This window comes from Sceloporus occidentalis, unplaced genomic scaffold (assembly GCF_023333645.1).
Source record: "Sceloporus occidentalis isolate IW3139 unplaced genomic scaffold, rSceOcc1.0.p SCAF_235, whole genome shotgun sequence".
In the NCBI taxonomy this organism is placed as follows: domain Eukaryota; kingdom Metazoa; phylum Chordata; class Lepidosauria; order Squamata; family Phrynosomatidae; genus Sceloporus; species Sceloporus occidentalis.
In genome coordinates, this window is record NW_028317215.1 from 212,600 (window position 1) to 226,385 (window position 13,786).

At 45.7% G+C, this 13,786-nt stretch overlaps 1 protein-coding gene across 4 annotated transcripts in view; it reads left to right on the forward strand.

Annotated features, from left to right (window-relative positions):
- The window catches only part of LOC149276520 (DENN domain-containing protein 2B-like), a 31,727-nt gene extending 18,299 nt beyond the window's left edge, over window positions 1–13,428 (forward strand). For all 4 annotated transcript variants that reach the window (XM_089503519.1, XM_089503520.1, XM_089503521.1 and 1 more), the window contains 9 exons: window positions 4,269–4,346; window positions 6,969–7,109; window positions 7,229–7,377; window positions 11,611–11,788; window positions 12,147–12,188; window positions 12,515–12,626; window positions 12,784–13,023; window positions 13,157–13,243; window positions 13,394–13,428. In XM_089503519.1, the coding sequence (XP_089359645.1) occupies window positions 4,269–4,346; window positions 6,969–7,109; window positions 7,229–7,377; window positions 11,611–11,788; window positions 12,147–12,188; window positions 12,515–12,626; window positions 12,784–13,023; window positions 13,157–13,243; window positions 13,394–13,428 (1,062 nt within the window). The remainder of the gene's footprint in view (window positions 1–4,268; window positions 4,347–6,968; window positions 7,110–7,228; window positions 7,378–11,610; window positions 11,789–12,146; window positions 12,189–12,514; window positions 12,627–12,783; window positions 13,024–13,156; window positions 13,244–13,393) is intronic.
- Window positions 13,429–13,786: the final 358 nt, after the last annotated feature.

A 13,786-nucleotide genomic window follows, 5' to 3' on the forward strand; every position in this document is an offset into this window, starting at 1 on the left:
AATGGTGACAGTTTTCGCTCACTTGGACTCGAGTTGTGGTTAGAGGCGCGGTTTGTTTCCCGTCGAGATTCTCATTCATTTTGTTGGACAATATTTGCCTTCAATTAACCCTTTAATGTGAGATCTCTCAGACCGTTGATAACTGCCCTTTTAACACATTATGTGTCACCTAATCTTCAGTCTCACGACTTAATGAAGTTCCCATCAGCAGGAAGTCCCCAAATCCCCGAGCTCCGTACCCGGATAATTCATGCGTCTGATAATTCATGCGTCTGATAATTCATGCGTCTGATAATTCTGCAGCTAAGACACAAAGTAACCAGTTAATCAGGTGCGGGGCAGATGCGTGAGATTCGGGTAATGACTCTTTCTAGCATTCTATTAACTTACCCCGACCTCTAAGTGCAGAGGAATCGACTTCTTTATTCCCTTTATGTTCAAATTTAGAAAAAATTCTGGTGCAAACGTCATCTCGTTGCATCAGAATCTCTCCTAATAAATCTAAACTTTTTGCTCCTTATTTCTTATTTAAGGGGCTAAATATTCATTGGGCTGACCTATAGCAGGCTTTAGTTGCCTGTTGTGTTAAGGGCCGCTCAGGAAGAGCCCCGGGGTTCCCGTGAAGACATAATTGACTCAATAAGCAGCGTTCTGATTGGCTGGAGTGCCCAGAATTCCCACACAATCCCAGCCGCACAGCCTGTTATCTGCAGAACGATTGGTTGCACGAGTCACCTGCACCCATATGCCTGGAACATAATCTGCCCCAGCTCACCGTATGCCCGTGGCCTCTGATTTCAGAAGGTGTGTGGAGGATGATGGGAGTTGTAGTGCATAGTGGCGTGCCTGCTTCTGTGTTTTAAGGAGTGTTTTGTTCTGTAATACAGACTGAATCTCTGTATAAATAAGTTCTGTTCTATATGTTTGTATGGCGGGAGCGTGAATGAGCGTGAATGTGTGTGAATGAGCGAGAATGTGTGTGCACAGCTGTGCAGAAGTACCACCGATCGCATTCACACGAACAAGCCGGTGCACGTCGCTGCGTGGTAATCACTGAACTTCCAGAACAATCTAGGTGAACAGTTCACGGTCTGAACTCTGTCGCTCCAAACAAAAGGAAAGCAAGTTTAATGTTTAAAGGAAAACGTGCTGATGCTGCATCTCATGCAGGGCTGGCGAGGGGGGCAGGGACGGGAATTGCCCCCGGGACTGCTCTTATTTGAACATTCAGGGGCCACTGCCAGAAACTTTTATTTTGTGTATTTGTAAATCTATGCAGCGTTTACACTATGTCTGGATCCTTTACATCAGGGGTTCTCAAACTGCGGCCCTCCAGCTGCTGCAGGACTACATCTCCCATACTCCTCAGCCAGCCCCTTAGCTGAAGGAGCATTATGGGAGATGTAGTCCTGCAGCAGATGGAGGGCCGCAGTTTGAGAACCCCTGCTTTACATGATCCTATTATGGGGTCCATATTCTATGTAGCCCCATTTTCCACAGAATTATTTTGTATCCCAAATTAGTTCCAATGTAATGTGTTAATGGGCTGCTGGGCTGGGTTCCTGCCCTCCTGTGACATCATCACCTGCCCCCATATGCAAATAATGCAATTCTTCTAATCTAACATTAAACCCACCCCGGGGGGCAAAAGACCGCAGGATGACCGCTAACCACCATCAGAGGTCAGCATCTCCAGACCGTAATCCTACTTTAAACCGATTTATTTGTTTTGTAACATTTTTTGCATCGCGTGTTACTATGACGATGCAACTTTACATAAATCACGGGGTTTTGCAAACGGCAAAATGTTAAATATTTGTATTTCTGTCACTGGCTATAAATATTATATTCAGATTATTTCATTTTAATAAATTATCCTTTTAGAAAAGTCGGCTCCGGTTCTTGAGCCAAACTCAGTCATTTTTGATCGAATTTGCAGGTTGTCATAACAACGGAGAAGTAGTTTAGCATTATTTACTTTTGTGTTTATTGTAGGAGGTTCCATGTTTTCAAAACAATGGTCCTAGCTAATAGTGCGCATGCTTTATAACGGGGGGGGGGGGGTATTAACCCTTTCCAAGGGGTGGGGCACAGGCAGGAATAGGGTGGCATTATCAGTCAAATTTTGAATTGTTCATCATTTTTGCTGGGCGCATGTAATTGTCACATGACAGGAAAGCAGGCCCTGATAGGTTGTTGCCATACAAACGGAAAAAATGTGTATATATATATATACTGTATATCTTAATGATTAGAATAATATGGCAGATTTTGCTGAGAAATTGCAAATAATATTTTTTTATCGTGGACCAAAACCTTTTAAAAACCTTCCCCAGCCCTCCATTATTCTATGTGTAGTTTTTCCTCCCCGTTAGCACAGTAAGGGTGCAGGCTGCAGCCGTGGAGCGCTTTCGCCTGACCCAGGAATTTCATGCTTTTGCTGGCGGATCAGTAACGTTGCTTTTTTTTTTCCTGGTGGGTTTCCAAGCCCCCTGGCCCGCGCTCGGCATTCCTTCACATTCGACACAATGGAGTTTTAACCGAAATCCAACATATTTGATTTAATCGCCGATGTCGGCCGTCTCCCCTTCCTAATAAGGACAAAAAAAAAAAAGATTAACCCCGTTTCTGGGACGCAGATATTAAGGAAGTTACTTTATTTTACCGTTTCCTCGTAGCCTCAAATGCGAGCACCTGTCTGTCCGCCTGGGGCCGAAAACTGTCATTACCTGGGCGGGGGCATTTCATGTTTATATTACCCTAGGAAGGGATTCCTTACCGATACGGCCGCCAAAACCAAACCACATCTCGGAATATTCAAGAAGATCAAATATTTTATTATTTCATTTCTAAAAATAAAAAAGTTTCAAAAGTTATAATTCTCCCCTCCCCCTATTTTATGATAATGTATATATTTTATGGTTATACATATCATTATATATATTATATACGGTATATGAAAATATAATGTATAGAATGGTAAAAGATTAATAAAGTGACAGATCTACGTAACATAATTATATTCATAGAGGGTAATATTGTATGGCTTGTTACTATCAGGGCAATGATAAATGCAATACCATTCTGAGAGGGTGGTAGATAAGCGGAGCAGCCTCCCAGCAGAAGTGGTAGAGGGTAATACAGTGAGGGGATTAAACATGCATGGGATAGACATACGGCTCCTGAATCTAACACAAGACCAAGGACTGATTTAGGTTTGAGTCTTTACAGCAGGAGAAACGAGCGACTAGACGGGGGCCGAATGGGGCTAAAATTTCTAATTATTTTTGACATAAAAAAGTAATTTGCCTTTTATGGTCGGAGTACGTAAGAGGACATTTATCGTAGAAACTGAGTCTAAACTCCCTGTTTTTCTTATGATAATAAAGTAAATGTAATTAATATTAATGAAGTAATGACGGTAATTAGAATATATTATTATCGAGAATCGAATGTTTTTATTGAAAATTTAAGGCTTCTGGTCCTTCACGGAGCTGAAAATACAATAATGCAGCTTTTTAGCACAAATTTGATGCCCGCCCACCCGAGACGCGCTGCACCTAATAAATTGACGTTTAAACGGCGGAAAATATCTGTTCTCGCCCCACGCGGACCACCCGCTGAGCAAAAAATAACAAAAAAATAAAAAATGAGCTTTGAATTGAATGCGGATTGATCTGTGTTAACGGTAATGTCAGCAACGAGGTTTCTAACCCAAAATTATAGAGCGGAGCCCAAAAATTACAGGGTGCTGAACCGCCACAGCGTTATAAGTAACGGGGGCCGGCCGGGCAGCCCTCTTACATACACAGCTTAATAGAAATGGAAACCGGACTCGGCGGCCAAGATGTTTTTTCTGGCAGAATAATATCTGGAATATTTCCACCTCTAGGTGAAGCCGCTGCGGCTCCGCGGGGCCGACGGGTTCCGTATGTTAATGAATGGCCTCTGAAGAGTTAATGTTTGCATTGGCTTCATCATCCTGTATAGAATGCGCTTCATAATTCAGCCGTGGGGGGGGGGGGGATCCAATTAATCAAATCCTATACCGTGGTGGAGCCCTAATCAGTGGTTGGTCTCGTCTTAGATTCAGGAGCCGTATGTCTATCCCATGCATGTTTAATACCCTCACTCTATTACCCTCTACCACTTCTGCTGGGAGGATGTTCCACTTATCCACCACCCTCTTAGTAAACTAAACCGTCCTTTTAAAAGCCTCTGACCCCCTAGATTTGGATTCTGACCTCACTACTTTTTATTTCTCACAGCCGAGCGGAAAAGGCCCCCGTCTGCCCGAAGTCTACTGCGTGATCAGTCGGCTTGGCTGCTTTGATTTGTTTTCCAAGGTAAGATTTGTGTTCATTTGTAGTGTTTTCATTAATCCGTCACCCACCAGGTTACTCAGTACAGGCCATGTCAGGGTGTAAGAATGTCTAAAGACGCTGCTCTACATCAGTAACCTATTGAATTCCTTGGTCTTACTGCCCACTGGGATTTTTTGGCCGATGATGTTTTATAGTTACTAAGCTCTGCCATTAAGCAATAAACACGAGAGGTGATCCCAGATACCACATGATAACAAAAAAATGGCGAGCTCCGTGTAAAAATAGTAAATCATTAAAAAAAAAAAAAATAAATACATTGGAACACAGGAGTGATGGGAGTGATAAAGGGCCATTGGAGCACAGGAGTGATGGGAGTGATAAAGGGCCATTGGAACACAGGAGTGATGGGAGTGATAAAGGGCCATTGGAGCACAGGAGTGATGGGAGTGATAAAGGGCCATTTGAGCACAGGAGTGATGGGAGTGATAAAGGGCCACTGGAACCCAGGAGTGATGGGAGTGATAAAGGGTCATTGGAACACAGGAGTGATGGGAGTGATAAAGGGCCATTGGAACACAGGAGTGATGGGAGTGATAAAGGGCCATTGGAACACAGGAGTGATGGGAGTGATAAAGGGCCATTGGAGCACAGGAGTGATGGGAGTGATAAAGGGTCATTGGAACACAGGAGTGATGGGAGTGATAAAGGGCCATTGGAACACAGGAGTGATGGGAGTGATAAAGGGCCATTGGAGCACAGGAGTGATGGGAGTGATAAAGGGCCATTTGAGCACAGGAGTGATGGGAGTGATAAAGGGCCACTGGAACCCAGGAGTGATGGGAGTGATAAAGGGTCATTGGAACACAGGAGTGATGGGAGTGATAAAGGGCCATTGGAACACAGGAGTGATGGGAGTGATAAAGGGCCATTGGAACACAGGAGTGATGGGAGTGATAAAGGGCCATTGGAGCACAGGAGTGATGGGAGTGATAAAGGGTCATTGGAACACAGGAGTGATGGGAGTGATAAAGGGCCATTGGAACACAGGAGTGATGGGAGTGATAAAGGGCCATTGGAGCACAGGAATGATGGGAGTGATAAAGGGCCATTGGAGCACAGGAGTGATGGGAGTGATAAAGGGCCATTGGAGCACAGGAATGATGGGAGTGATAAAGGGCCATTGGAGCACAGGAGTGATGGGAGTGATAAAGGGCCATTGGAACACAGGAGTGATGGGAGTGATAAAGGGCCTCTGTACTTCTATGAAGAGATTCCATTAAAAATCAGCTACAATAGTCATTTACAACATTAACCCCGTCTGCGCTGGATTTCCGATCCACTTCATGTTATTTTAATGGACAAAATGTGCTTTTCTTTAAAAAAACAAGGACATTTCTAACTGACCCCAAACTTTTGATAGGAAGCGTGTATTTAATACCCAAAGGAAAAGGTTAACCCTTTCATTAAAATGCCTACTAAAAATCTTTATTGTATCCAAAGTAAGACAAACACTTGATAACTTGTCCTGAAATCCTGTGTCGTTGAGAAGTCGCCGGGTGGCAATAATGTTAATATTTTCCCGTCTCAATGCAAACTTCACCAAAAAAAACATTTTTTGGCACAAATTCTATGCAACTCCCCAGCATGCTCTGCACCGATGTCCCCCGGTGAGGTCGCCCTTTGCCCCGTTCCGAGTCCCCCGACCCTTTTTCGTTCTCCGCGGGGAGGAATCTTAATGAACACAAAGAGAAGTCATCGGTTTTTGAGGCAGGCGACGCCAACAGAAACCCGCGGAGAAAACTCGGGACTGGTTTACGATCTCGTGGATCGCTGGTGCTGGTGTTAATCCCCCCCCCCCGTCTATAAGCGCTTTAATGCCGGCCTTCAGCTCGTTTTCTTTCTTTATTTCGTCATTTGCCGCCCCGGCCGTGGTGGGAAAGCAGAGCTGCGGCTTTATTTGTTTTGGCCGAGGCTGGAAGAGGAAAGCAGTCTCTGGAATATTAAAGGGGGCCGTCTGCCCTCCCGCCAGTTTATCCCCCCATTCTTCCTTAAGAATGCGAGGAGGGACCCGAGGTGAACGAGCGGGGGCAGCTTCCCGGGGCAGGGGGCCGGAGACAGGACCGTGGTGTACAGCTGGGGGTGGGTCGGGGCATTCTGCGGGGTGTTAGTGTCACGATTGCGCAATAGTTCCAGGGGTGCATCACTTTGTACCCAAAAGGAATGGCTTCTGGGCAAATAATAATAATAATAATATTACCATCTCTGCTAATAATCATCTAGTAGTTGTGTTTTCCCCCTTTTTTGGGGTGTTAGTGGTGTATTTCTGTAAGTCGTGGTGCTGGCCGCAGTAGTCTGAGGATGGCGTACGCAGGAGATCGTCCGTCTCGCCCCCAAATGCCACAAGTGTCAAGGGCAAAGTGCACGTAGAAAGACACCCTCACTTCTGCTGGGAAGCTGTTCCACTTATCTACCACACCTCTCACTAATCTTCCTCTCTACCCCCTATCCATTTACCCATGAATCTTGAATCGTTTCCCTAGATCCTAAGAAGGGCCGTTTGAGTTTGTTTTTATACCCCAGGGCTCTCGGGGGAGATTTTTCGGCACGGAGTTACCCCTGTAATGCTTTCTCCCTTGTGCTCAGATCCTGGACGAGGTGGAGAGGAGGCGCGGGATCTCCGCCGCTCTCGTGTACCCGTTTATGAGGAGTTTGATGGAATCGCCGTTCCCAGCCCCTGGAAAAACCATCCGGGTGAAGACCTTCCTGCCCGGCGCAGGCAATGAGGTAGGGGCACCTCTGACAATCAGGGGGCATCTCTGACAATCGGGGGCATCTCTGACAATCAGGGGCATCTTTCCAAAACTAGCCCCTCGATAATATCGTCCGGATCCTCCTCCCCCCAGGTGATCGAGCTGCGGAGGCCCATGGATTCCCGCCTGGAGCACGTGGACTTCGAGTGCCTGTTCAGATGCCTCAGCGTCCGGCAGATCATCCGGATCTTCGCCTCCCTGCTGCTAGAGAGACGCGTCATCTTCGTGGCCGAAAAGCTAAGGTCAGGGCCGGCGAGTCGCTTCTTCTTTATCGCTAGGAGGGAAGGAGCCGTCCTCCTGCGCTGACTTCTGGCGCTTCTGTTACGGAGGAAACATTGTTCTTGTTTCTGTTACAATATAGCAAGCGAATTATGTGAACTAATTAATGAATGATTTTAACGAGCATGCGCCATCACACATAGAAACGAAACCGTAAGAAGGGGCTCTGAAAACGGGTTAGATGTAACACTTTCTGGTACGGAGAAACTTTAGAGGTTGAAAACCTTGTGTTGAGTTGCGACATATACGTCACGTGAGGATTTCTGTAGAAGTAGTCACAAAAAACAGCTTTCTGCGTTAACTCCCATTACGATGCGATTGAGAGGGTAGTGGATAAGTGGAACAGCCTCCCAGCAGAAGTGGTAGAGGGTAATACAGTGAGGGGATTAAACATGCATGGGATAGACATACGGCTCCTGAATCTAAGACGAGACCAACGACTGATTAAGGTTTGAGTCTTTACAGCAGGAGAGACGGGTGACTAGACGGGGGCCGGATGGGGCCGATCTGTCGGCAGCTTCTGTGTTTCTATAATTTTAAATATTTCGCCCCAAATCGGGCTGCAGCGACCTGTTAATCCCCTGTAACGTGTGAAATTGTAACAGTGGGAGGGTCTCGTGTTTTGGGCTTCCAAGCGTCAGATCGCGTTGTTTTCTCTTGCTGGGGTAACTTCGGCCCCGAGCTCCGCTAGGGGTATTAGCGGGGGGTAAGGATAATAGTTGTCTTTGGCAGGTCCTTGAAATCCCGGTTTATCTGTGATCTCCGCGGCAGGAACTCTCGGGGAAGTTTTACTGAGCCGGTGATTTCATCTTCTTTTATTATCCTGGCGGGAGTCGGAGCGACACGGAATGTCTCTAAAAACCCTTTTATTACAAGAAATACTTCCACGGAGAGACGTGCGGGGGGGGGGGGGCACACTTCTACCCCTTAGCCTATTGTGCAATTGTCTTTAGGGGGCAGATGGAGGTACCCTGGGACGGGTGGAGGTGCCCCGGGGCAGATGGGGGTGCCCTGGGGCAGATGGGGGTGCCCTGGGGCAGATGGAGGTGCCCCGGGGCAGATGGGGGTGCCCTGGGGCGGGTCCTTGGGTCACGTCAATGGATGTTGCTCAGATTTTAAAGGGACAGAAACTCCTTGAGCGCTCGTTCAGAGCTTCGGGATTTCAGTGATTCACAAAATCAGAAATTTTTCTTTACTGTTGATGGCTTTTTATATAAAATAGAATAAAAAAAAAACAATAAAACAATAACAAAAACAATAAAAAAATAACAATAAAACAAAAACAATAAAGCAATAGAACGCACTACAGGTTTGGGCAGAAAGTGTTGAAATTTGGGAACCCCCGTTATGTGAGCGCACTGTAATCCGGCTTTTTATTTTTATTTAATGTTAATTATTACGTGAAAGCGCAGAACTCGTTACAAACGCCGTCGCCTGCCGGCCGTGGAGTCGCTTTGTGGACCCTGTGGCTGCGAATCTCGGATCGGGAAGCGTTTGGTGAAATTTCTTCCTTCCCGAATGAATGAATTTCAACATCGTGGAAAATTCCTGACGGATTCCTGACGGATTCGCTGAAGGATTGGGTCAAGTGGCAGCAAAGCCCAGGCCATAGGAACCACCGGCCGCTGCTACCCGGGGTGTGCGCATAAAACGGGGGCCAGCTTATACTGGGGTACAGGGCAGAAGGGTTGAGCTAATACAGGGGGTACAGGGCAGAAGGGGCAAGATAATACTGGGGTACAGGGCAGAAGGGGCGAGCTAATACTGGGGTACAGGGCAGAATGGGCCAGCTAATACTGGGGTACAGGGCAGAAGGAGTGAGCTAATTTGGAGGAGGGGAAATTTTGTTATAAAATTCTCTGTCTATTAACGAGGTTATAACTGATATTATGCAGCTGCTAATAAATAATGGTGATAATAATAATAATAATAATAATAATAATAATAATAATAATGTATATTTATGCGATGTCACCGTGCAGACTGATGCCAGGCTATAGGCGGGGAACACAAGGACAAGATACTGATAGGCTGTTTGTTTTGTTGCCATACCAGCAGAAAAATAATGAATTGCTGTTTTGGGCTGGGATTCTAGAAGGGATTTAAAAACAAAAACTACATAGATTTGTAGAAAAGACCTCTCAGGTATCATTTATACAGACATCGAGCGAGCAGCCAGGGAACGGAATTAAATGTTGGGGTTCACATTTGCATTCGGGGGCAAACTTTTTATGATGCATCATGGGATATTGTTCTCTGCATTTTAACCGTCTGTTCGTCAGTCAGTAAACCTGTTATTATCTTTGGGGTGGCAGAGGCCGGCTCAGAGTTGTGGGAGGTGAAGTTCGCAGTGTCACTCTGTGTGTGGCGCTCAGAATAGTAACATTCCTTTCCAGCGCTTTGAGGGTTAACGGTGCTTTTCAGTATATTTCTGGATAATTCCAGACAGGGAAGCATGGGAACAAGGCGGCTTTAATGTATTTGGACCCCGATTAACGTCATTGCCCAGCGCACAGAACTGACAGCAGACAGTAGCAGGATGGGGGGGGGGGTAATGAGAGGATTGTTCTAGAAAAGAAACGGGGTCTTCGTACGTCGTCCGACTCAATATTCAAAATATTTAATCATAAAGATCTCTTTCCACCACTTCTTAACCTCTAGATTGTAAGCTCCTGTGAGCAGGGCCCTCTGTACAGAAATTGTTATGCGATTCACTACGTGTTATGCCCTATTTACTCATCATACAGCGCTATGGAACATGATGGCGCCATATACATCGATAAATATTAACTTAAGGGAGTTCAAGAAACTATGCACTGAGCCTCCGAATGAACATGTGTGACAAACCCCTTTAACCCCAGGGTCATGTAAACACACAGCTTATCTCCCTCCTCTCCCTCGAGTCCTGCACCAGTTGCAAATGATAAAACTGATGCAGATGACAGGGGTTAAAATTCTTGGGCTCTGAATATTGTTGAAAGCAGAAGGAAGAGGGGTCAGATTATAATGTACAGGGTCTCTGGGAATTTAACCTGCAGACCGGGGTCACATTTCAGGAAAGGTCAGAGGTCGGGGCAGAGGTCACGATGTGAAGGCCATCAAGACAGGGGGCTGCACAATTTCAGCCGGGCTATCAATGGGATTACTGTGTATGGCGTGTGTGGAGAGCACCTGAACCCCCAGGTTGTTGTGTCCTGTAATCCTATATGCAGTTGTACAGTGCTGTAGAATATGACGGCGCTATAAAAAACAATAAGTAATAATAATGCAGATACGCCGCTGTCCGTAACACATTTTATTAGCGTTTGTTTTCTTGCGATGTATCAGATCTTTGTGTAACAATGTAAACGTTTGATGTTTATAAACAGAGTGATTGTGTTGGAGCCGGCAGATGTTAAGTGCGCCGGGGCCAGGAAGCATTTAAAGTCATTTTACCCAATAGTAATGGGTCTTCTGAATGGGACTTTACTGCCACCTAGGGGCTGAATTGCTTCATGGCATGCGGGATTGGCTTTGAGGATAATGTTACTTGTGAACGATTGTGAAATTTACAAAAGTACCCAGAATTAGAGAAATTCCCTACCGGTCACTGGAGGCGATGAACAGGATTATTAGGAGGAAATGACAAGTAAATGTCAGAAGGGAGAGAGGGAAGGATGAAAAAGAAATCAGAAGGATAAAACGCAGAGGGGACCAGTATAAAATGTATCAAGAGGATAGGGGGAGAGTAGGGTAAAAGGTATAAGAAGGAGAGAAGAAAGATAAAAGGTATCAGGAGAGGAGAGAGAGGATAAAAGGAATCAGAAGCAGAGAAGGGAAAGGAGAGAAGGATAAAAAGTATCAGAAAGGGGAGATGAGGGAAGAGGGTATGATCAAATATATCACAATGAGAGAAGGAGAGAAGGGTAGGATAAAAAGTATCAGGAGGAGAGGAGAGGATGAAAGATGTCAAGAGGAGAGAAGGGAGAGGAAAGTAGGATAAAAGGTATCAGGAGGAGAGAAGGTAGAGTTCCATTCTGAGGTCTGTGGATAATGAATGATAAAGTGTGATTATATATAATGTTTGGTAAAAGAAGGGTATAAAATATAAAATCAAGACCCTAAGATGTAACCCTTTAAATACTGGCGGACTGTAAAGTGTTGCTCTAAGATGCTTTGTGCCTTTCTCTCTCGTAACGTTGTATCTCTGCCCGCAGCACCCTGTCCAGCTGCTCGCACGCCGTCGTGGCCCTGCTTTACCCCTTCTCCTGGCAGCACACCTTTATACCCGTCCTGCCGCTGTCTATGATCGACATCGTGTGCTGCCCGACTCCCTTCCTCGTGGGGCTGCTGTCCAGCTCTTTACCTAAACTCAAGGAGCTGCCCGTGGAAGAGGTAAGTCCTCCCCGATCCCCGGAACCCCTAAGCTGAACAATCCTTAGTGAAAAAGAGTTTATTTTAGGGCTTTTTATTCACTGAGATTATGACTTTTACTCATATCCCCAGCGTAGTGAATAGTTACACACTCCGATCGCTCACTAGTGACGGTTAGATGTTACTTGGAGTATCTTTTCATCTCTATTATTGCGGTCTATTAGATGTTCTGCTATTTGAGGACCCTCCACTCTCCACCCGTCGTCTCCCATCATTTAAAACGAGCTCCTTAATGTAAATGTAGCTGTAACCAGGACCGGCTTTCTTCTCGTATTGGGTATTCCGTGATGTGTTCGTTATCTGTCTCTTCTTTGTCTAGGCTTTGATGGTGAACTTGGGCTCGGACCGGTTCATAAGACAGGTGAGAGTGTGAATGTATTTTGGGATCTACAGAGTATGTTGACTTTCTCTTTATCGTCACCAAGATCTCTAACGTTTGGTTCGATGGCAGCCAGCGTTCATAGAGTAAGATGCAGAGGACATCTGAAGAAGGGACCTCGGGTGATCTGAAGTCCAACTCTACATCTTACTGCATGAACTTCGGCCACTAAAAGGAATCCCAAAGCTCTTTAGATTTCCTTGTGACCGATCCTCGTAAACCGTCAGCCACATACATGTGAAAGCCCCCTTCGTTAGCTGGGAGCGGTGGCCTCGTTGTCCATGTGAATGTGTTTTGTTCTCGAGCAGATGGACGATGAGGATACCCTGTTACCCCGGAAGCTGCAGGCGGCTCTAGAACAGGCTCTGGAGAGGAAAAACGAGTTGATTAATCAGGATTCTGACAGCGATTCGGACGAAGGTAACGTCGCTTGGACCTTGGTTTGGCCAAAGACACTCTGAAGGCCAAATGAGCCGAGGGACAATGTGTTTTTCCTACTGCTACATCATAATATTCACGGAGCTCTGTTGACTCCGTGCCGGCACTTGTTGGTGACATTTCTGTCTCCTCCATACAGAGTGTAACACGCTGAACGGGTTGGTATCGGAGGTCTTCATCCGCTTCTTCGTGGAAACCATCGGCCACTATTCTCTGTTCTTGACTCAGAATGAAAGAGGAGAGAGAGTCTTCCAAAGGGACGCCTTCCGCAAATCAGTGGCTTCCAAGAGCATCCGGCGTTTTCTGGAGGTCTTCATGGAGTCGCAGATGTTTGCTGGATTTATTCAAGACCGAGAACTCAGAAAATGCAGAGCGAAAGGTACTGCCCCCCCCCATCCTAGAACCCAACGTGCGCCACACGTAACAACGGCGCCACGCTATTAACTCTGATACAATGCAGTCATTCCGTGCCGTATGGACCTTCCGGCTCACCCCGTACTCTGTCATCACAGGGCTCTTCGAACAAAGAGTGGAGCAATACCTAGAAGAACTTCCCGACAGCGAGCAGAGCGGCGTCAACAAGTTTTGGCGAGGACTCGGTGAATATTATCCTTTTTATATATATTTTATTTTATTTAATAATAATTCACCGATCTTATATTAAATACTTTTTTCTATAAAAATATACAAAATCTAATTTTAACCTTTTTTTTTAATTTTCTTAAAATTATTATTTTTTTTTTTTGCAGGGAACAAGATGAAGTTTCTTCACAAGAAAAGCTAAACCCCCCCAAAAAAGCGAGTGACTATTTCCGAGACTGTGCCCCGGGATACAGACCACTTATTTTGATCCAAGATCACGAACAGAAATAAGCTCTTAGAAGCCTTTATTTTTTATTTTTATTTTTTTTACTGGTTATGCTGCTTGAAAGAGCGTCATCATGGCGGCCCCCACCGGCTCCACGTTTTCGACGTTTATATATTTGTAAATATTGTGCTTTTTTTCTTCCATTTCTGTGGGGAAGGCGTTTAGTTTCCGGAACCCTCTTCTCCGCGGCGTGATTTTGGTGCGGTCGGGACGCGCGGGCCGGATCCGGACCGTCTGCGCTGATGACGGGATGACGGATTTTGGTCCCGCGTGA